We start from the raw sequence: 22,361 nt of genomic DNA on the forward strand, positions 1-22,361 counted from the left end.
TTTCACTCATGTAGTTCTTTTCCAAACAAGGAATGAAATACTGATGTGCATGGCATACAGGATATTTAGGGATAGTTCACTTTCTGTCATTTTTAATATTATTTCAGTGTCAGTGAATGTTCTTGATTCACTCAGGCAGTTTTGTTAAACATAACATCACTGTACAAGCTGCTTTGGAGTTATCTTAATTTAATTTGTTCCTTGAAACTATACGCAAATGTCCCAATACCAGCCATTCTAAAACCAGCAGGTCATTAGAAACATCTTTATCTAAAATATCCTTCATCACATGTCAAAAGTGTAAACTGAAAACACACTAAAATTTTAACACTAAAAAAACTGCAGAAAGTGAAATATCTCTATTAATAGGGCTTTAGCTTACATAAACCATATATCAGAATTGTGTCATTTAAAGTGTTTTCAGTTGTCAGACTGATTATCACTTATTATGAAGAAAAATAAATAATATGAACATTGTAACTTTTCAGATGTACCTGGGCCTCCATCAAACCCAAGAGTTACCGATACAACTAAAACTACAGCTTCATTGCACTGGGGCAGACCTCATGATGATGGTGGACTTGATATCACAGGATATATTGTTGAGCATAAAAAGGAGGGAGATGAGGAATGGGTAAAAGACACAACGGGCACTGCACTGAGAATTACTGATTTTGTTGTGGCAAGCCTTCAGTCAGGAGGAAAGTACAATTTCAGAATAAGTGCAATGAATGCAGTTGGGGTTGGGGAACCAGCTCAAATTGAGGAACTTGTTGAAGTTGTGGATCGTGAAGAAGTTCCAGACTTTGAACTTGATGCTGAATTGAGAAGAACCCTTGTTGTAAAGGCTGGAGGCTCCATACGTATTTTTGTACCAATCAAAGGTCGCCCAACCCCTAATGTCACGTGGATGAAGGAAGAGATGCCTCTCATTGGTCATGCTCACATTGATACCACTGAGTCATATACTCTCCTGGTTATCCCTGATTGTACTAGGCATGATGCTGGAAAATATGTCCTGACAGCAGAAAATGCTGCTGGCAAAAAGTCTGGAATTGTAAATGTCAGAGTTCTAGATTCACCTGGACCTCCAATCAACTTGAAGCCAATAGAAATTAACAAAGATAGCATCTCCCTCCAGTGGGAAATGCCTATCATTGATGGTGGCTCAAAGATTACCAACTATATCATTGAGAAGAGAGAAGCAACCCGAAAGGCTTATGTCACAGTAATAATGAATTGTGCAAAGTGTTCTGTTAGGATTCCAAATCTGGCAGAAGGATCAGAGTATTACTTCAGAGTACGTGCCGAAAATGAGTTTGGCATTGGTGAGCCAGTTGAAACTTCTGATCCAATAAAAGCTTCTCAAGCACCGACTGCTCCGGAAATAGTTAACATCACAAATGTTACTAAGAATTCTGCAGCTGTTGCATGGACAAAACCAAAACATGATGGTGGCAGTAGAATCACTGGATATGTCGTTGAGGCTCAAAAGAAGGGTACAGAGCAATGGTCCCATGTGTCTACTGTTAAGACGCTTGGATACATAGCTAAAAATCTTGGTGAAAATGAGGAATATGTGTTCAGAGTAATGGCTGTGAACAGTTCTGGCAGAAGTGATCCTCGTGAAAGCAGACCTATTGTTACTAAGGAACAAACTGCTGAACCTGAATTTGACCTAAGTGGAATCTGCAGGAGATTAGTCATTGCTAAGGCAGGAGATGATGTGAAAATTGAGATTCCTGTTTTGGGTCGTCCAAAACCTTCAGTTTCTTGGAAGAAGGATGATAAAACCCTGAAACAGATACAGAGGGTAAACACTGAAGATACTTTGACATCAACTATCCTGAATATTATTGAATGTACAAGGAATGACAGTGGACAGTACTCAGTGACAGGGAAAAATATACTTGGCACTGTGACAGAGCATATTACACTCAAAGTATATGATGTGCCAGGACCTCCTAGAGGACCAATTAAGTTTGACAAAGTTTCCCGTGACTTTATCACAATGTCATGGGATTCTCCTGAGAATGATGGAGGTGTGCCAATTAACAATTACATTGTTGAATTGCGAGAAACTACAAGTACAACCTGGGTAGAGTTATCTTCATCAGTAATTCGAACAACATTTAAAGCAGCTGGTCTTACCACGGGAGTTGAGTATCAGTTCCGTGTTAAAGCTAAAAATCGATATGGTGAGGGGCCTCCAATCACCTCAGAATCAGTGGTTGCAGCATATCCATTCAAGGTTCCTGGACCACCTGGTACTCCACAAATAGTAGCCTTCACTAAAGACACTATGACCATTGCCTGGAATGAACCTATTTCTGATGGAGGAAGTGAAATCTTAGGATATCACATTGAAAGGAAAGAGAGGAGCAGTATCGTGTGGCAAAGAATAAGCAAAGCTGTAGTAGGAAACATTTTCAAATCTTCAGGACTGGAATCTGGAATGGCTTATGAATTCCGTGTTTTAGCTGAAAATATAGCAGGTGTGGGTAAACCAAGCAAGTCATCAGAGCCAATGTTAGCCCTTGATCCAGTGGATCCACCAGGCCAGCCCGTAGCAGTTAACATAACTAAAAATTCAGTAACTCTTGAATGGACAAAGCCCGAATATGATGGTGGGTTCAAAATAACTGGATACACTGTGGAAAAGAAAGACTTACCAGATGGACGCTGGCATAAGGCTAACTATAGCAACATTATTGATACCACTTTCACTGTAAGTGGATTAACGGAAGGTGCCTCCTATGTATTCCGTGCTATTGCCCGGAATTCCGCTGGTGCTGTGAGTAACCCGTCAGAACCAACAGATCCAATTTCTTGCAAAGATGACATTGTGGAACCAAGAATTATGGTTGATGCAAAGTTTAAGGATACCATATTGGTGAAAGCAGGGGAAGCCTTCAAACTTGAGGCAGATGTTGCTGGTCAACCACAACCCTCTATGGTCTGGATGAAAGATGAAAAGGAAATTGAAAATACAATAAAATTGCAAATGAAAATGGCAGATTTTGCCACAACTTTAATTAATAAAGACTCGTTACGGAGAGATGGAGGTTCATTCACTTTAACTGCCAGTAACACAGGTGGCTTTGCAAAGCATATCTTCAATGTTAAAGTTCTTGATCGACCAGGGGCACCAGAGGGACCACTTGCTGTTGCAGACCTCACTGCTGAGAAATGTGTCATTTCATGGTTACCACCTTCTGATGATGGTGGAGCAAAAATTGAGCATTACATCATTGAAAAGCGTGAAACAAGTCGACTTGCATGGACAAATGTAGCATCCAATTTGCAAGTCACCCAGTTCAAAGTGACTAAGTTGCTGAAAGGAAATGAATATATCTTTAGAGTCATGGCTGTAAATAAATATGGAGTTGGAGAGCCTCTTGAATCGGAACCAGTTGTTGCTACCAATCCTTATGTTCCACCTGATCCTCCACAGACACCTGAAGTAACAGCTATCACAAAGGATTCAATGGTGGTTTGCTGGGGAACTCCTAAGAGTGATGGTGGAAGTAGAATTTCCAACTATTTAATTGAACGAAGAGATAAAGTTGGTCTTCGCTGGGTGAAATGCAACAAGAAGATTGTCACTGATTTGATGTATAAGGTGTCTGGGCTTGTGCCAGGTCATGAATATGAATTTAGAATTTTTGCAGAAAATGCTGCTGGTATAAGTGGACCCAGCCCTTCAAGTCCATTCTACAAGGCTACTGACACGATATTCAAGCCTGGCCCCCCTGGCAATCCAAGGGTCTTGGACACAACAAAGTCATCAATCACTCTTGCTTGGAACAAGCCAGTGTATGATGGAGGTTCTGATGTCACAGGCTACATTGTTGAGACCTGCCTTCCAGCAGAGGACGAATGGTCCATTGTAACCCCAAAAGAACTATGGATGGGTACGTCATTTACGATTATTAACTTAAAGGAAAACCAAGAATACAAAATTAATGTTTCAGCTGTTAACTGTGAGGGGGTAGGAGAGGCTGCTTCTGTTCCTGGAACACCAAAGGCTGAGGACAGACAGCTTCCACCCGAAATTGAGCTTGATGCTGACCTTCGTAAAGTTATTAACATTAGAGCTGGTAACACGTTGAGATTGTTTGTGCCAATAAAAGGAAGACCAGCTCCTATGGTGAAATGGACAAGAGAAAATGGTGAACCTATTGAAAGAGCAACCATTGAGAATACAACATCTTTTACATCAGTAATTGTTGAAAATGTCAATAGGTCTGACAGTGGAAAGTACTTGCTGACAGTTGAAAACAGTTCAGGAAGCAAGACAGCCTATGTTAATGTGAGAGTACTGGATACCCCTGGAGCACCAACTAACCTGAAAATCCAAGCAGTTACCAAAGAGTCTGTCTCACTCATCTGGGACGCCCCTCTTAATGATGGTGGTTCAAAAATTAAGAATTATATTGTAGAAAAACGTGAAGCAACAAGAAAAGCATACTCCACAGACATGGCTAATTGCCACAAAACAACCTGGACAGTTGATCACCTGCAGGAGGGATGCAATTATTACTTCAGAGTTCTAGCTGAAAATGAATATGGAATTGGTCTGCCCATTGAAACTACTGAGTCAGTCAAAGTTTCTGAAAAACCACTCCCTCCTGGGAAAATTACTCTACAAGATGTCACAAAGAATAGTGTCAGTTTGTCATGGGAAAAGCCAGAGCATGATGGAGGAAGCAGAATAGTAGCATATGTTGTTGAAATGCAAGGCAAAGGAAGTGAAAAGTGGACGCAGTGTATGATCGTAAAGGGTACTGAAGCAGTTGTTACTGGACTAACACCAGGTGAAGAATATATGTTCCAGGTATCAGCAAGAAATGAGAAAGGAACAAGCGATCCTCGTCAGTTTGGTGTCCCAGTGATTGCCAAAGATCTTGTGATTGCTCCAGCTGTTAAGCTGTTATTTTCCACATTCAGTGTTTTGGCAGAGAAAGACTTGAAGATAGACATTCCATATGTTTCTCGTCCAAAGGCAGAAATTTCTTGGCAGAAGGGCAGCACACCTCTCAAGCAGACTACCAGAGTTAATTTTGAAGCAACTGAGAACAATTTGTGTGTTGTAATCAAGGAGGCATGCAGAGATGATGTTGGAAAGTATATCATTAAACTATCAAACACAGCAGGTGAAACAACAGCAGAAATCGATGTTGTTGTTCTAGACAAACCTGGTCCGCCAACTGGCCCTGTGAAAGTCAATGAGGTCACTGCAGACAGCATCACATTTTCTTGGAAGCCCCCAGAGTATGATGGTGGTTGCATTATTAGCAACTACATTGTAGAAAAGAGGGATACATCTACTACAAACTGGCAAATTGTGTCTGGAACAGTAGCTAGAACAACAATTAAAGCAGTCAGGTTAAAGACTGGCTGTGAATATCAGTTCAGGATTACTGCTGAGAACAGATATGGAAAGAGTGCATTTCTTGTCTCAGACTCTGTGGTTGCTCAGTATCCATTCAAAATCCCAGGCCCTCCAGGAACACCCTTTGTGCATGCTTCTACCAAGGACAGCATGGTAGTAGTGTGGAATGAGCCTGTCATAGATGGTGGGAGCAGCATATTAGGATATCATCTTGAAATGAAGGAAAGAAAAAGTATTCTATGGATGAAACTGAATAAGACACTTATCAAAGATACAACGTTCAAGACTATTAACCTTGAAGCAGGACTTGAATATGAGTTCAGAGTGTATGCTGAAAATATTGTGGGGATTGGTAAAGCTAGCAAAGTGTCAGAATGCTATACTGCTAGAGATCCCTGTGATCCTCCGGGCACCCCTGAGGCTATTAGCATCACAAAAAATTCTATTACAATCAGATGGACAAAGCCAGAATATGATGGTGGTAGCAAAGTTACTGGTTATGTTGTTGAGAAGAAGGACTTGCCTGAGGGGCGTTGGATGAAGGCCAACTTCACTAATGTTATTGAGACAGAATATGTTGCAACTGGATTAGTTGAGGATCAGAAATATGAGTTTCGTGTCATTGCAAGAAATGCTGCAGGTATTTTCAGTAATCCATCTTATAGCACTGGGCCTATCACTACAAAGGATGAAGTGGATCCACCTCACATTAGTATAGATCCAAAATACACTCAAACTGTTGTCGTAAATTCTGGGGAATCATTCAAAATTGATGCTGATGTTCATGGCAAGCCAACACCTACTATCTTCTGGATGAAGGGAGGTCAAGAACTTGTAAATACATTACACCGTGAAATAAAAAACACAGAAGTCAGCACATGTTTGAGTGTAAAGGAAGCTAAACTCATTGATGGAGGACAGTACACTTTGCTATTAAAGAACCTTGGAGGAGAGAAGTCTGTAAATGTCACAGTCAAGGTCCTGGATAGACCTGGTCCACCTGAAGGTCCTATACACGTCTACGGTGTTTTGAGTGATCAATGTTCCATTGCCTGGAAAGCACCACAGCAAGATGGAGGCAGTGACATATCTCATTACATTGTTGAGAGGAGAGAAACAAGCAGACTAGTTTGGACCCTTGTTGACACTAAAGTACAGGCACTTAATCTAAGAATCACAAAGCTTTTGGAAGGAAATGAGTACATTTTCCGTGTCTCAGCTGTAAACAAACATGGAGTCAGTGATCCACTTGAATCTGAATCTGTCGTTGTTAAAAATCAGTTTGTGGCTCCTGATGCACCTAAGAATGTTGAAGTTACCAGTATCTCAAAGAATTCAATGGTGGTAACTTGGGAAGGACCCACAAATGATGGTGGCAGTCCAATTACAGGATTCATTATTGAAAAACATGATAAAGAAGGAGTGAGATGGACCAGGTGCAATAGGAATATAGTTAGTGATCTGTGCTTTAAGGTCACTGGACTTCTTGAAAATCACAGTTATGAATTCAGGGTTGCAGCTGAAAATGCAGCTGGCATTGGAGAACCAAGCTCTCCATCGGTTTACTACAGAGCTTTGGATCCCATTTTCAAACCTGGCCCACCAAATAATCCTAAAGTGACAGATGTATCACGAACATCTGTATTCCTTTCATGGGGAAAGCCTATATATGATGGTGGTTGTGAGATCCAGGGATATATTGTTGAGGCATGTGAGGCAACATCAGAAGAATGGACAATGTGCACTCCCCCAACTGGCATTAGAAAGATGCAATATGAAGTGGAAAAACTTAAAGAAAAGCAAGAGTATAGATTCAGAGTCTGCGCAATAAACAAGGCAGGTGTTGGTGAGCATGCCGATGTCTCTGGAACCATTATTGTTGAAGAGAAAATGGAAGAACCATATCTTGAGCTTGATCCAGACCTCAGGAAGACCATCCGTGTTATAGCAGGAGGCTCTCTCAGGGTGTTTATTCCAATCAAAGGCTGCCCTTCCCCAAAAATTAAATGGGAAAAAGTTGATGGTGAAATCCGAGATACAGCTCAGATTGAGGTTACCAGTAGTTATACATGCCTTGTAATTGATAATACTAACAGATTTGATAGTGGAAAGTATACTATTACTGCTGAAAATACCAGCGGATCAAAATCAGATTTCATTTCCGTCAGAGTTCTTGACACTCCAAGTGCTCCAGTCAACCTTAAGATAAAGGAGATTACAAAGCAGTCTGTAACATTTACTTGGGACCCACCCGCATTGGATGGTGGAGCCAAAATTAAAAACTACATTGTTGAAAAACGAGAAAGTACAAGAAAGGCTTATTCTGCTGTTGTAACCAATTGCCATGCATTGTCATGGAAGGTTGAACCTCTTCAGGAGGGTTGCAATTATTACTTCAGAATTCTTGCAGAAAATGAACACGGCATTGGCTTACCAGCAGAAACAACTGATCCCATTAAAGTATCAGAAGTGCCACAGTCACCAGGCAAGTTCACTGTTATTGATGTAACACGTAATAGTGTTTCTCTTGCCTGGGAGAAACCTGAACATGATGGTGGCAGTAGAATCATGCAGTATCTGGTGGAAATGCAAGTTAAGGGAAGTGAAAAATGGTCCAGCTGTGCAAATGTAAAAACCCTTGAGACTGTGGTCAGTAATTTAGTCCAGGGAGAAGAATATTTGTTTAGAGTCATTGCTATCAATGAGAAGGGTAAAAGCGATCCAAGAACACTTGCTGTTCCAGTGCAAGCAAAGGACCTAGTCATTGAACCAGATATACGACCTACATTCAGTAACTACAGTGTACAAGTTGGTAAAGATCTCACAGTAGAAATACCAATTTTTGGACGTCCAAAACCAGCAATTGTTTGGAGCAAGGATGGCATAACTCTCACACAGACTACAAAAGTTAATTTTGTTAACACTGCACATCACACAACTCTCAGCATAAAAGAAGCAACACAAGATGATGGTGGCTTATACCAAATTGCAGTTTCTAATGTTGTAGGACAAAAGGATGCAACAGTCGAAATAATCACACTTGATAAACCTGGCCCGCCAAGTGGCCCAGTAAGATTTGATGAAGTAAGTGTGGAAAGCGTCAAAATATCTTGGGATCCACCAAAATACACTGGTGGGTGCCAAATCTCAAATTATATTGTGCAAAAGAGAGACACCACTACTACCACTTGGGAGAATGTGTCTTGCACAGTTGCCAGGACTACACTGAAGGTGACTAGACTGAAAACTGGGGCTGAATATCAGTTCCGAATAATTGCTGAAAACAGATATGGAAAAAGTTATGCTTTAGACTCTCGCTGTGTGGTTGCCCAGTATCCATACAAGGAGCCAGGTCCACCAGGGACTCCATTTGTCACATCACTCTCAAGGGATTATATGGTAGTGGAATGGCATGAACCTGTTATAGATGGAGGCAGTAGTATTATTGGTTACCATCTTGAAAGAAAAGAAAGAAACAGTGTCCTATGGACAAAGATTAATAAGACACTCATTCAAGATACCCGCTTTAAGACTAGTCCGTTGGAAGAAGGTATTGAATATGAGTTTAGGGTCTATGCAGAGAATATTGTTGGAATAGGTAGATGCAGTAAAGTCTCTGAGGGCTGTGTTGCACGTGACCCATGCGATCCACCTGGTACCCCAGAAGCCATTCATTTGAGTAAAGATTCAATCACAATTCAGTGGACTAAGCCTGAATATGATGGAGGCAGTAAGATTACTGGTTATACTGTGGAAAAGCGGGATCTTCCTGAGGGACGCTGGATGAAATCCAACTTCACAAACATCATTGAGACCCAATACACAGTTACTGGCTTAACTGAAGATGCAAAGTATGACTTCAGAGTTATTGCAAAGAATTCAGCTGGAACTATCAGTAAACCATCTTTTAACACGGGACCCATCACTGCAAAGGATGAAGTTGAGCCACCAACATTTTCAATTAACCCAGAGTACAGTCAGACTATTGTTGTAAATGCAGGAGATACTTTTAAACTTGATGCTGATGTACATGGAAAGCCAATACCAACAGCCCAGTGGTTCAAAGGTGACAAAGAATTTGAGAATACTACAAGGTGTGAGATCAAGAACACTGATTTAAGGACCATGGTTGTTATTAAAGATGCGACCAGAATTGATAGTGGACAGTATACTCTGCAGCTAAGTAATGTAGCAGGCACCAAAACCATTCATTTCAATGTCAAAGTGCTAGACAGACCAGGTCCATGTGAAGGACCCCTCAATATCACTAGTATAACAAGTGACAAATGTACACTGTCATGGCTTCCTCCACAACATGATGGTGGTAGCAAAGTTTGTCATTACATAATTGAAAAGAGAGAAACTAGTCGGCTTGCTTGGACTGTAGTTACTAGTGATTGTTGTGCTCCAACTTTCAAAGCAACCAAACTTCTAGAGGGAAATGAATATATTTTCAGGGTCATGGCTGTCAATAAATATGGCATTGGGGAAGCACTGGAATCTTCAGCTGTCATCATGAAAAATCCGTTCATTCCACCTGGAGCTCCTCAAATTCTGGATGTAACGAATATTGAAAAAGATGCCATGACTGTCTGTTGGTCTGCGCCCGAAACAGATGGAGGAAGTGAAATCATTGGCTACATTATAGAGAAGAAAGACAGGATGGGGATCCGATGGACAAAATGCAACAGGCAAAGAGTCACAGACTTACACTTCCGAGTAACAGGTTTAGCAGAAGATCATGAGTATGAATTTAGATTTTCTGCTGAAAATGCAGCTGGAATTGGCGAACCATCTGTACCAACTCAGTACTACAAAGCTTGTGATCCAACATTCAAGCCTGGCCCACCAAGTAATGCCCATGTGGTTGATACTACCAAAAATTCAATTTCAGTAGCATGGGGTAAGCCCGCTTCTGATGGTGGCTGTGCAATTCAAGGGTACATTGTTGAGATTTGCAAAGCTGAAGAAGAAGAGTGGACTATGTGCACCCCGCCAACTGGCCTGCGTGTAAATAAGTTTGAAATCACAAAACTTACTGAACAACAAGAATACAAGATTCAGGTATGTGCTCTCAACAAGTTGGGTCTTAGTGAGCCAGCTGTTATTCCTGGAACAGCTAAACCTGAAGACAAAAAGGAAGCCCCAGAAATCCACCTTGACTCAGAGCTGAGGCAAGGAATTGTGGTTCGTGCTGGAGGGTCCGTAAAAATTAATGTACCTTTCAAAGGAAGACCAACACCAGAGATTTTATGGTCTAAAGATGAAGGGAATTTACCTGAAAAGGCTCAAATTGAGAAAGGTCTGAATTATACACAGCTTTCTATTGATTTATGTGACAGAAATGATGCTGGAAAATATACACTGAGCTTGGAAAATAGTAGTGGGTCAGTCTCCGAATATGTAGCAGTCAAAGTTTTGGACACACCATCAGCACCTTTGAATCTTGTTGTTAAAGATATCAAGAAAGACTCTGTTACTCTTACATGGGACCCACCATTGATTGATGGAGGTGCAAAGATTAGAAACTATGTCGTTGACAAACGTGAATCAACCAGAAAAGCATATGCTAATGTTACAACCAAGTGCACAAAAACAAGCTATGTTGTAGAAAATCTTATAGAAGGGGCAATGTATTACTTCAGAGTTATAGCTGAAAATGAATATGGAGCTGGCTTGCCAACTGAAACAAAAAATGCAATCAAGGCATCTGAGGTACCTCTGCCAGTTTCTAGATTAACTCTGACTGATGTTAGTAAAACAAGTGCATCTCTAGCATGGGATAAACCAGAGCATGATGGTGGCAGTAGGATTGTGGGTTACTTAATTGAAATGCAGCCTAAAGGGACAGATAAGTGGGGTGTGGCAACGTCAGTGAAGACATGTGAAGGCACTGTAAGTGGACTAACATCTGGTCAAGAATATCTCTTCCGTGTTGTGGCCTACAATGAAAAAGGAAAAAGTGAACCAAAGCTTTTAGCTGCTCCTGTTATTGCAAATGACTTGACTATTGAACCCAGCCTAAAACTTTTGTTCAGCACCTACAGTGTCAAATCTGGGAAAGATCTCAAAATAGAAATACCAGTGATTGGCCGTCCCAAACCAGAGATTAAATGGATGAAAGATGGAGAATCTTTGAAACCGACAACTAGAGTTAATTATTCACGCACACCAACTTCTGCTATCCTTCAAATTACAGAAGCTAATAAAGATGATTTGGGCAAGTATGCAATCACTGCCAGAAACAGTGCTGGTACAGTAACAGAAGAAATTGGAATTATAATCCTTGACAAACCTGGTCCACCAGCAGGCCCTATTAAAATAAATGAAGTAAGTAATAGCTTTGTCACCATCTCATGGGAACCACCAGAATACACAGGTGGTTGTCAAATCAGAAATTACATTGTTGAGAAACGAGACACAACTACCACTGATTGGCAGAATGTGTCTGCAACTGTTGTGAGGACAGCTATCAAAATTTCCAAGCTAAACACAGGTGCAGAATACCAGTTCAGAGTCTGTGCTGAAAATAGGTATGGAAAAGGTTCATATTTAGACTCATCTGCAGTTGTTGTCCAGTATCCTTACAAGCCTCCTGGACCCCCAGCCACTCCGTATGTCACATCGGCAACAAAAGACCACATGATTATTGAATGGAATGAACCAGTCAATGATGGGGGCAGTGGAGTGATTGGTTATCATCTTGAAAGCAAAGAAAGAAACAGCATTTTGTGGACAAAACTAAATAAGACTCTCATTACTGACACCACGTTCAAGATAATTAATCTGGATGAAGGCGCTGGATATGAATTTAGAGTCTATGCTGAGAATATTGTTGGCATTGGTAGATCAAGCAAAGTTTCAGAATGCTTTGTAGCCTGGGATCCATGTGATCCACCTGGTACCCCTGAGCCTATTACAATCTCCAAAGACCACATCACACTTAAGTGGACAAAGCCTCAATATGATGGTGGCAGTAAAGTCACTGGATACATTGTTGAAATGAGGGAATTGCCTGAAGGTCGTTGGATGAAGGCAAACTTCACTAATGTAATTGAGACTGAATTTACAATTACAGGCCTAACAGTAGACCACAAATATGACTTTAGAATTATTGCAAGAAATGCAGCTGGTCTTTTCAGTGAGCCCTCTGAAAACACTGGACCAATCACTGCCACTGATGAAATTGAAGCCCCAAGAGCATCAATGGACCCAAAATACAAGGATATTATTCTTGTTTATGCTGGTGAGACCTTCATCCTTGATGCTGATTTCTATGGCAAGCCTGTGCCTGATGTCATGTGGTTAAAGGAAGAAAAAGAAATTGATAAGGCTATGTCAAGAATGGAAGTCAAAACTACTAGTAAACACACGATGCTTGTAATAAAAGACAGCATTAGAGTGGACAGTGGACGTTATGAACTCAGGCTTAGCAATGCTGGTGGGACAAAAACCATACCAATCACAGTGAAGGTTCTGGATCGACCTGGTCCCCCTGGCGGCCCACTCAACGTGACAGGTGTCACTGCTGATCAGTGTTACTTGTCCTGGAGTGATCCTTCACAAGATGGTGGTGCTAGCATCTCACACTACATTATTGAGAAGAGAGAAACCAGTAGGCTATCCTGGACTATCGTTAACTCTAATGTTAAATCAGTTGGTTACAAAGTAACCAAGCTCCTGGCTGGCAATGAATATATCTTTAGAGTCATGGCAGTAAACAAATATGGCATTGGTGAGCCACTTGAATCAGAGCCCATAACAGCTCGCAGCCCATTTAAGCCACCAAGTGCTCCTTCCATGCCAGAAGCAAGTGTCATAACAAGGGATTCTATGGTCGTTTCATGGAATCAGCCAGAAAATGATGGTGGGTCTGAAATTCAATGTTACCACATTGAAAAATGTGACAAAGATGGTATTAGATGGACAAAATGCAACAGACAACCTTTGAAAGATCTGTATTTTAAAGTAACTGGACTTACAGAAGGACATTTCTATGAGTTCCGTGTTTCTGCTGAAAATGAGGCTGGTGTGGGAGAAGCAAGTGAACCATCACTGTTCTACAGAGCATGTGATGCAACACAACCACCTGGTCCACCAATTCATCCTAAAGTGACTGACCACTCTGTTACAACTGTGTCCCTAGCTTGGGGCAAACCACTGAGTGATGGTGGTGCATACATCAAGGGATACATTGTTGAGATGAAAGAAGTTTCTCAGGAAGAATGGATTATATGCACACCTCCAACTGGTATACAATCAACACGATATACAGTGACAAATCTGAAGGAAAATTCTGAATATAACTTCCGCATCTGTGCATTTAATGCGGAAGGTGTGGGAGAGCATGCCGATATACATGGCTCTGTGGTTGCAGCTGAAAAGGTTGAAGCACCAGAGATTGAATTAGATGTGGACTTGAGAAAAGTTGTTTCTGTACATGCAGGTGGAACACTTAGGCTGTTTGTCACAATCAGAGGAAGACCAGAACCTAAAGTCACATGGGAAAAGGCAGAAGAAGCTCTAACAGAGCGTGCACAAATTGAAGTCACAAGTTCATACACTATGCTTGTCATTGACAACGTAAACAGATTTGACAGTGGGAAATATGTTTTAACTCTTGAAAATAATAGTGGAACAAAATCAGCATTTGTCAATGTCAGAGTGCTGGACTCACCGAGTGCACCTCTCAAATTTGAAGTCAAAGATATCAAGAGAGATTCCTTAACACTCTTTTGGGAGCCTCCACTTACTGATGGAGGAGCCAAGATAACAAACTACATTGTGGAGAAACGAGAATCTACAAGAAAAGCTTATACTACAGTCACAAATAATTGTACTCAGAATTCATTCCAGGTTAGTGAGCTACAGGAAGGATGCATTTACTACTTCCGTGTACGAGCCGTGAATGAGCATGGTCTTGGTTTAGCTGTAGAAACTAAAGATCCAGTCAAGGTTTCTGAAGTGTCAATGGCACCAGGTAAAATTTCAGTCATGGATGTGACCCGAAACAGTGTGGTTCTTTCTTGGGAGAAACCTGCTCATGATGGTGGCAGCAAAATTCTGTGCTACAATGTGGAGATGCTGACTAAGGGCAGTGATAAGTGGACTGTGTGCACTACAGTTAAGGTCCTGGAAGCAACAATCACTGGCCTTAAAGCAGGAGAAGAATATTCATTCAGAATCATAGCTTTGAATGAAAAAGGCAAGAGTGACCCAAAAGAACTTGGTGTACCTGTGATCGCAAAAGACATTGAAATTGAACCTTCAATTGATCATTTATTCAATACTTACAGTGTGAAGGCAGGGGATGATCTTACAGTTGAAGTTCCATTCAGGGGCAGACCTAAACCAGTCGTTTCATGGAAGAAGGATGGACTCCCTCTCAAGCAAACAAGCTCTGTAACCATTCTGACATCCCAAACCTCGTCTAAAATAGACATCAAAAAAGCCACCAGGGAGCATGTTGGAAAATATGAAATCACCCTAGCTAATACAGCTGGCACAAAAACAGCAGAAATTGGCATTATTGTCCTTGACAAACCAGGACCACCAGCAGCAATTAAAGTAGATGAAGTAAGTTCTGAAAGTATAAAACTATCCTGGAAACCACCAGAGTATGATGGTGGATGTCACATCAACAACTACATTGTGGAGAAGAGAGATACCAGCACTACAGAATGGCAAATTGTTTCAGCTACACTTGCTAGAACTGCAATAAAAGTTTCTCGTTTGACACATGGATCAGAATACCAGTTCCGTGTTTATGCTGTAAACCGTTATGGAAAGAGCCCTTATATAGAGTCTTCAGGAATTACTGCACAGTATACATGTAAGCAACCTGGTCCACCAGCTACCCCTAGAATTGCCCATGCAACAAAGTCCTTTATGATTGTTACCTGGAATGAACCAGTCAATGATGGTGGTAGCACAGTTCTTGGATATCACCTGGAGTCTAAAGAACGAAGCAGCATTCTCTGGACTAAGTTGAACAGAGGCATCATTACTGACACAGAATTCAAAGTGACTAGCATTGAAGAAGGTTTGTTTTATGAATACCGTGTCTATGCAGAAAACATTGCTGGAATTGGAAAATCCAGCAAAGCCTCTGAACTTGTAGCTGCAAGAGATCCATGTGATCCTCCAGGTCAACCAACAGTTACAAATGTTACTCGAACATCTGTTTCTCTTTCTTGGACAAAGCCAGAGTATGATGGTGGAGCCAAGGTGACTGGTTACATAATCGAAAGCAGGGAACTTCCAGAGGGTCGTTGGTTGAAATGCAATTTCACTAATGTCCCAGAAACATACTTTGATGTTACAGGCCTTACGGAGAATCAGAAATATGATTTTCATGTTATTGCAAAAAATGCAGCAGGATTATTCAGTGAGCCATCTGATAGCACAGGCCCTGTTACAGCTAAAGACGATGTTGATCCACCACGAATCATGATGGATGTAAAGTTCAGAGATGTTGTTGTTGTGAAAGCTGGTGATACTTTGAAAATCAATGCAGATATTGATGGAAGACCTCACCCAGTTGTTTCATGGACAAAAGATGGTAAGGAGTTTGAGCCTCAGGCTAGAGTTCAGATCTCATCAACAGCCGGAAGCACCGGAATAACTGTTAAAGACTGCATCAGAAGAGACTCTGGGAAGTATGTTTTGACACTACAGAATATTGCTGGAACAAAATCAATGGAAGTAAACTGCACAGTCCTTGACAAGCCTGGACCATCAGCTGGGCCACTGGAAATCACAGACCTCACAGCTGAAAAATGTACATTAACTTGGGGACCTCCTCAAGAGAAGGGGGGAGCAGAAATCTCTCACTATATTGTTCAAAAACGTGAAACAAGTCACCTTGCCTGGACTGTAGTATATGGAGACATGAAAGCTACAAGATGTTCAGCTACTAAACTTCTCAAAGGCAATGAGTACATCTTTAGAGTTCTTGCTGTGAACAAGTATGGAGTTGGTGAGGCCCTGGAAAGTGATGCTATAAAAGTTGTTGATCCATTCACATGTCCATCTGCACCAACAGATGTAAAAATTGCTGCTGTATCAAGTGAAGCAATGACAGTCTGCTGGGCATGCCCAGCGACTGATGGAGGTAATGACATCTGTGGATATGTGATTGAAAGACGTGAGAAATCAAGTCTGCGTTGGGTTCGTGTAAACAGAAAGCCTGTATGTGATCTAGTGGTGCAGGCTACCAATCTCCGTAAGGGATCTGAATATGAATTCCGTGTTTATGCAGAAAATGCAGCTGGGTTAAGTCCTCCAAGTTTCCCTTCCCAAATAACTAAAGCAGAAGATCCAGTGACCCCACCTTCCCCACCAGAAAAACTAAAGGTTATTGATTCAACTAAGAACTCTCTCACTGTTCTCTGGAACAAGCCATTGTTTGATGGGGGAGCCCCTGTCACTGGATACAGTGTGGAGTACAAGAAAGCAAAGGAAGAAGACTGGAAGGTAGCTGTTCAGTACACAAGAAACACAGAGTTCACAATCACTGGACTTGCATCTGGAGAAGAATATATTTGCGCTGTTAAATCTATCAATAAAATTGGTCCCAGTGAACCAAAAATAACAGCTGAGCCCCAGATAGCTCAGGATAGAGAAGAAGAGCCAGTATTTGATGTTGATATTGAAATGCGCAAGACTTTGATTGTGAAACATGGTAGCTCATTTACTTTGACTGTCCCCTTCAGGGGACGACCAGTACCTAGTGTAACATGGAATAAAGAAGATGTAGATCTGAAAGTAAGAGCAAGTACAGATACAAGTTATACCTGCACATCAATTACATTAGAGAAAGCTACAAGATATGACTCTGGAAAGTACACTGTAACACTACAGAATAGTGTTGGAACAGCTGCTTTGACAATGGAGGTTAAAGTTCTTGATTCTCCTGGGCCACCAGGTCATGTTCAGATTAAGGATGTCACCAAGGACTCTGTTACAGTGACATGGGAGGCACCAGAAAATGATGGTGGTGACCCTGTTAAGAACTATCATGTTGAGAAACGTGAAGCTAGCAAAAAGGCATGGGTGAACATCACAAACAACTGCCATCATTTTAGCTATAAAGTGACAGATCTGCAAGAAGGAGCCATCTACTACTTTAGAGTGATTGGAGAAAATGAATTTGGAGTTGGTGTGCCTTCTGAGACCAAAGATGGAACTAAGATTACAGGTAGGTTGGTGCTTAGAATTATACATTTAGTTTGAATGTATATGTTTTTTAATATTCTGTGTATCTCAATTTGTAAAAATACCCAATGTATCACATTTGTTTTCCCCAGAAAAGCCAAGCCCACCGCCAAGGTTTGGTGTCACTGAAGTCACAAAAGATAGCATTTCGCTGTCATGGAGTAAACCAGAGCATGATGGAGGAAGCAGAATCACCAGTTATTTAATTGAAGCTGTTGAAAAGGGTCAACAAAAGTGGGTGAAATGTGCCGTAGTAAAGGCTACCAGTCACACTGTCCGAAGCCTAAGGGAAAATGCTGAATACTTCTTCAGAGTTCGAGCTGAAAACCATGCAGGTCTCAGTGATCCCAAAGAAATGATTGTCCCTGTGATTGTAAAAGATCAACTTGGTAAGCAACTTTTGTTGTGTAATTATTTGTGATTTAAATGTAAATTTGTATTTGAAGCTTTATTAATGCTGGTGCAATGTCATGTGTATTCATAAATGTTTTGCATTCATTTAATTTACAGAATCCCCTGAGTTTGACATGAAGAATTTCCCTCATAATACTGTCTATGTGAGAGCTGGATCAAACCTGAAGTTTGAGCTCCCTCTTAATGGAAAACCTATTCCAAAGGTTACACTTTCAAGGGATAAAATTGCTGTGAAATCAACAAAGCGTTTCAACTATGAAGTAAATCCGGAGGGTCTCATTTTTAATCTTCAAGAAAGTGTTGCTAATGATGCAGGCACATATGACATCATTGCTTCTAATACAAGTGGAACTACCAAGTCATTTGTTAAAATTGTGGTTCTGGATAGACCTGGCCCCCCAGCTGGTCCTGTAGAAATTAGTGATGTCACTGGAACAAGCTTAGTCCTCAAATGGCTTCCTCCTACGTATGATGGCGGTAGCCCAGTTACCAACTACGTCATCCTCAGGCGTGAAACTAGCACTCCTACTTGGACAGAGGTGTCATCTACTGTAGCAAGAAGCACAATAAAAATAAAAAAGCTGACTAAAGGAGAGGAGTATCAGTTCAGGATCAAGGCAGAGAATCGATTTGGCATCAGTGATCACATTGATTCTCAGACTGTGACAGCGAAGCTCCCATACAGTAAGTGCATTTATTTGGTGTTTGAGTGATTTTTCATATTTGTATATTATATATTTTATACATTTTTTTTAATGTTATTCTATTTTAGCAATCCCGGGACCCCCATCAACACCATGGGTGCATTTTGTTTCAAGGGAGAGTCTAACTGTCTGCTGGAATGAGCCTGTCTCAGATGGTGGAAACCCTGTGTTTGGATACCATTTACAGATGAAAGAGAGAAGCAGTGTACTTTGGCAGAAGATGAACAAAACTGCTATCAGTACAACACAATTCAGAGTAACAAATATATGCCCTGGCTCAATTTACGAGTTCAAGGTGGCAGGGGAAAATGCAGCTGGCATTGGCAAATTCAGCAAAACATCAGATGAAGTGCTTGCAATTGATGCCTGTGGTAAATTTTCTTCTTTTCTGTGCTAATATTTACATTATGGTTTTTGTAATCACAATGTTCAACCCACAAATGGATTTTGTATTTCAGAGCCTCCAGCCAATGTCCGTATTGCTGAGATTAGAAAGAGCTCTATCAGTCTCACTTGGCAGAAGCCTCCTTATGATGGTGGTAGCAAAATCACTGGCTACTCTGTTGAAAGGAGGGATGGACCTAAAGGCAGATGGACAAAGGCTAATTTCACCAATGTCATTGACACTAATTTCACCGTGTCTGGATTGAACGAGGGAGAATCCTATGAATTCAGAGTCTTTGCTAAGAATGCAGTTGGTTCCATCAGTAACCCATCTCTTATTGCTGGACCAGCCACATGCATTGATACTCAAGGTAAATTGTGCATCTCTGTTAAAATAGTTGAAAATTATGCTTTATGTCATTTAACTAAAATGAAGCTATTCATTTTCCAGGTGCACCAGAAATTGACCTACCTCCAGAATATTTGGATGTTGTCACATACAAAGCTGGAACAGCTATCAAGATTAGTGTGGGAATAATTGCTAAACCCTTGCCCACAATTGAATGGTTCAAGGATGGAAAGGAATTGAAATCAAGTAGTAAGCTGTCAGTTGAGAGCACCTCAGATACCTCAGGCATCCTCATCAAGGATGCTACTCGTCTGAATACAGGAACATATGAAATCAAAATCAAGAATGCTTTGGGCTCCGCCTCTGCCTCTGTCAGAGTACAAATTCTGGGTATGTATTGTGTGTATGAGTCTAGAGTAATTGTATGCAGTACCTTTTTGAATTAAGTAAGACATTTAAGCAAACAGCAATGAGTTACTTTCAAGCCTTAACACAAGAGGATTATTTTATGGATATCAAGGCAGAAGAGGAAATGATAATGGTAAAGGAAGGGGTTTTGAAGGTAATTAAACATTTTAATGGCAGTTGTGTAATGGTAGTTACAGCCATCCTTTCAAATTGGATATGAAGAATTAGTCATCTCTTTGATATCCCCATCTTCCTCTAACTGTCCATATTATTTTATATCTTTCAGAATTATGCAGTAGGCAGAGACAGGCTCAAAACCTTTTTTACATTTTATAGCAATATCATTGTTACTGGTGTTTTAAGAATAGAGTGGTGAAGTGGGTGTTCATCAGCACAAAGCTTAGGCTATATGAAACCTTTGCAAACAGTAGGTTTGCAGCATATTTACATTTCAGCTGTGGGAAGTTAATATTAAAATTGTGGTGATTGGGATGTTATTAGGAATAGGGCTTCATCCTTTGATCGTGTGTCTGTGATTTTGCTGCCCATGGCCCTCAAGGCAAAAAGTGTCGAAGCGTCCTTGATCTAACCACTAATTGCCCCCGAAGAGCTGGTTGCATGGCTGCCCTTCGATGTGTGAATGTGTGTGAATGGGTGAATGCGATGGGTAAATTTATGCAGCCATAGTTGCAGGAAGAAATACTATATAAATGCAGTATAAATTTAGTATTGCTTTTGATTTAAATTGGATTACATCAAGGAAAATAGATTTCACATCTTATTTGACACCAGTAACATAGTTTACGTCCTTCTGTTTGTTCACACACTCCTTAGTTAGGTTACGCCCCGAGCAGACAATTGCAAATATCAACAAAATGGAGTCAATGGTAGTTTTTTCCTCAGTATGCAGCAACTGAATACTCATTTGTCCACCATACAGTCATTCTTGGATGGATTTGTATGAACTATTGGATATACATTCCATTTGGTGAGGTAGATAATAGGGTTGGCTCAGTTTCCGGTTTTGCCGGTCCGGTCCAGTGTAAAACCGGTTTGATTTTATGCAAACTGACTGAACCGGCATTTGTCATTATGAGACGTAGCCTACTGGCAAATTAAAAAGTAGCCTACATCAACAACCTGTGCCGACGGCGCTAAATCAAACTTGTATTGCATTAGTAATAAACAATATGACAACGTAATTAATATTATGTTTGTTTATAAACGGAGCCACTGGTGTCTGAGTGCAAAAAGGCCGGCAACAAGGAGATCCAATTTCATTATACAATGGCTTGGCTGAATACTCGATTCTGATTGGTCCAAGGGTGGGCCTTATTTCTCAGTAAAGGGACACCTTGGCCTTTTAACAGTTCTAAAATCAATGTGCTACAAAATCCAGCATTCTAAAGCAGTTTAAACAGCAACTTTCGCATTTGAATTGTTGTTACATCCCCTCCCGTTTTCAATGTCCAATTTCACAATTGATGGCAATGTTGAATCACATTTCTAGTTACTGTTGCTGGCTTTACAAATCAGAATTGTCCCTTATTTGGACAGTAGAATAGGCGTTACGCATTTTCATCCGTATGTTTGTGAACGATTGCGTTTATAATAACCGCTGTTTTGAATACAATTGAATAGTTAGCTAGCTAGCTAGCTAGCCGGGATAACAAGCATGCCGTGAGACCATTCTGACCTAAAACCAAGAATTTTAATATTGGCTAGGTGACAAGTGACGGTGAACCTATCATAAAGCTAGCTGGCATTCAAAACCCGTTTCAGAGGGTCTTAGAAAGACGTTATGTATACCCTGCGCGACCACACCATTTAAAAAGCAAGACAGTGCTAGGGAGATTAGTTCGATTGACTTATGGTTTCATGCAGTTTTATTAAATAATGTAATGACAAAAATGACCAAAATTGGTGCTGATTGTATGGTATAAAACGAGAAGGAACTATTTTTTTTGATAGCATCATTGTTTTCATAGAATTAACGGCCAGAGGTTTTTGCTTAACAACGGTGCAAATAGAACTACCAACCAGAGTTTTTGCATAACAACGGTCCAAATAGAACTACCAACCGGAGTTTTGCTTTACAACGGTAAAGCTGCTACACTCTCATTCATGGGCTCTCATTATGTTCCACTCGGGATCGGCTGAGTCACATGCAACGCCTAGTGGTAAAATTCGGTATTACCGGTCCGGTATTTGGCTTAATATCAAACCGGTTTGAAAATTTTTACATCGGCCCAACCCTAGTAGATAACTATATTCAGTTTCACCCCCTCTAACTTACAGTATATGCCCACACCCACCTGGACAAATTCTTGCCAAACTTCATATTTGGACAAGATGTATCTCAATTCTCCAGATCATGTGTACTTGGTATTGTTTCATTTTGTCATTTGGTTTCTGAGATATAATTTTGGGGGGATTTATCCCCTATTTGTCAAACCATTACAGTTATAACCAACTTTGTTGTAGGCCTCAC

The 22,361-nt window shown here is 40.8% G+C and overlaps 1 protein-coding gene across 1 annotated transcript in view; it reads left to right on the forward strand.

Moving 5' to 3' along the window:
• The window catches only part of ttn.2 (titin, tandem duplicate 2), a 202,618-nt gene that overhangs the window by 149,817 nt on the left and 30,440 nt on the right, over positions 1-22,361 (forward strand). The window contains exons 188-193 of the mRNA XM_064327343.1: positions 489-17,594; positions 17,704-18,000; positions 18,122-18,709; positions 18,798-19,100; positions 19,188-19,484; positions 19,565-19,852. Of these exons, the coding sequence (XP_064183413.1) occupies positions 489-17,594; positions 17,704-18,000; positions 18,122-18,709; positions 18,798-19,100; positions 19,188-19,484; positions 19,565-19,852 (18,879 nt within the window). The remainder of the gene's footprint in view (positions 1-488; positions 17,595-17,703; positions 18,001-18,121; positions 18,710-18,797; positions 19,101-19,187; positions 19,485-19,564; positions 19,853-22,361) is intronic.

Source organism: Anguilla rostrata, chromosome 3 (genome assembly GCF_018555375.3).
Source record: "Anguilla rostrata isolate EN2019 chromosome 3, ASM1855537v3, whole genome shotgun sequence".
NCBI classification, from domain to species: Eukaryota; Metazoa; Chordata; class Actinopteri; order Anguilliformes; family Anguillidae; genus Anguilla; species Anguilla rostrata.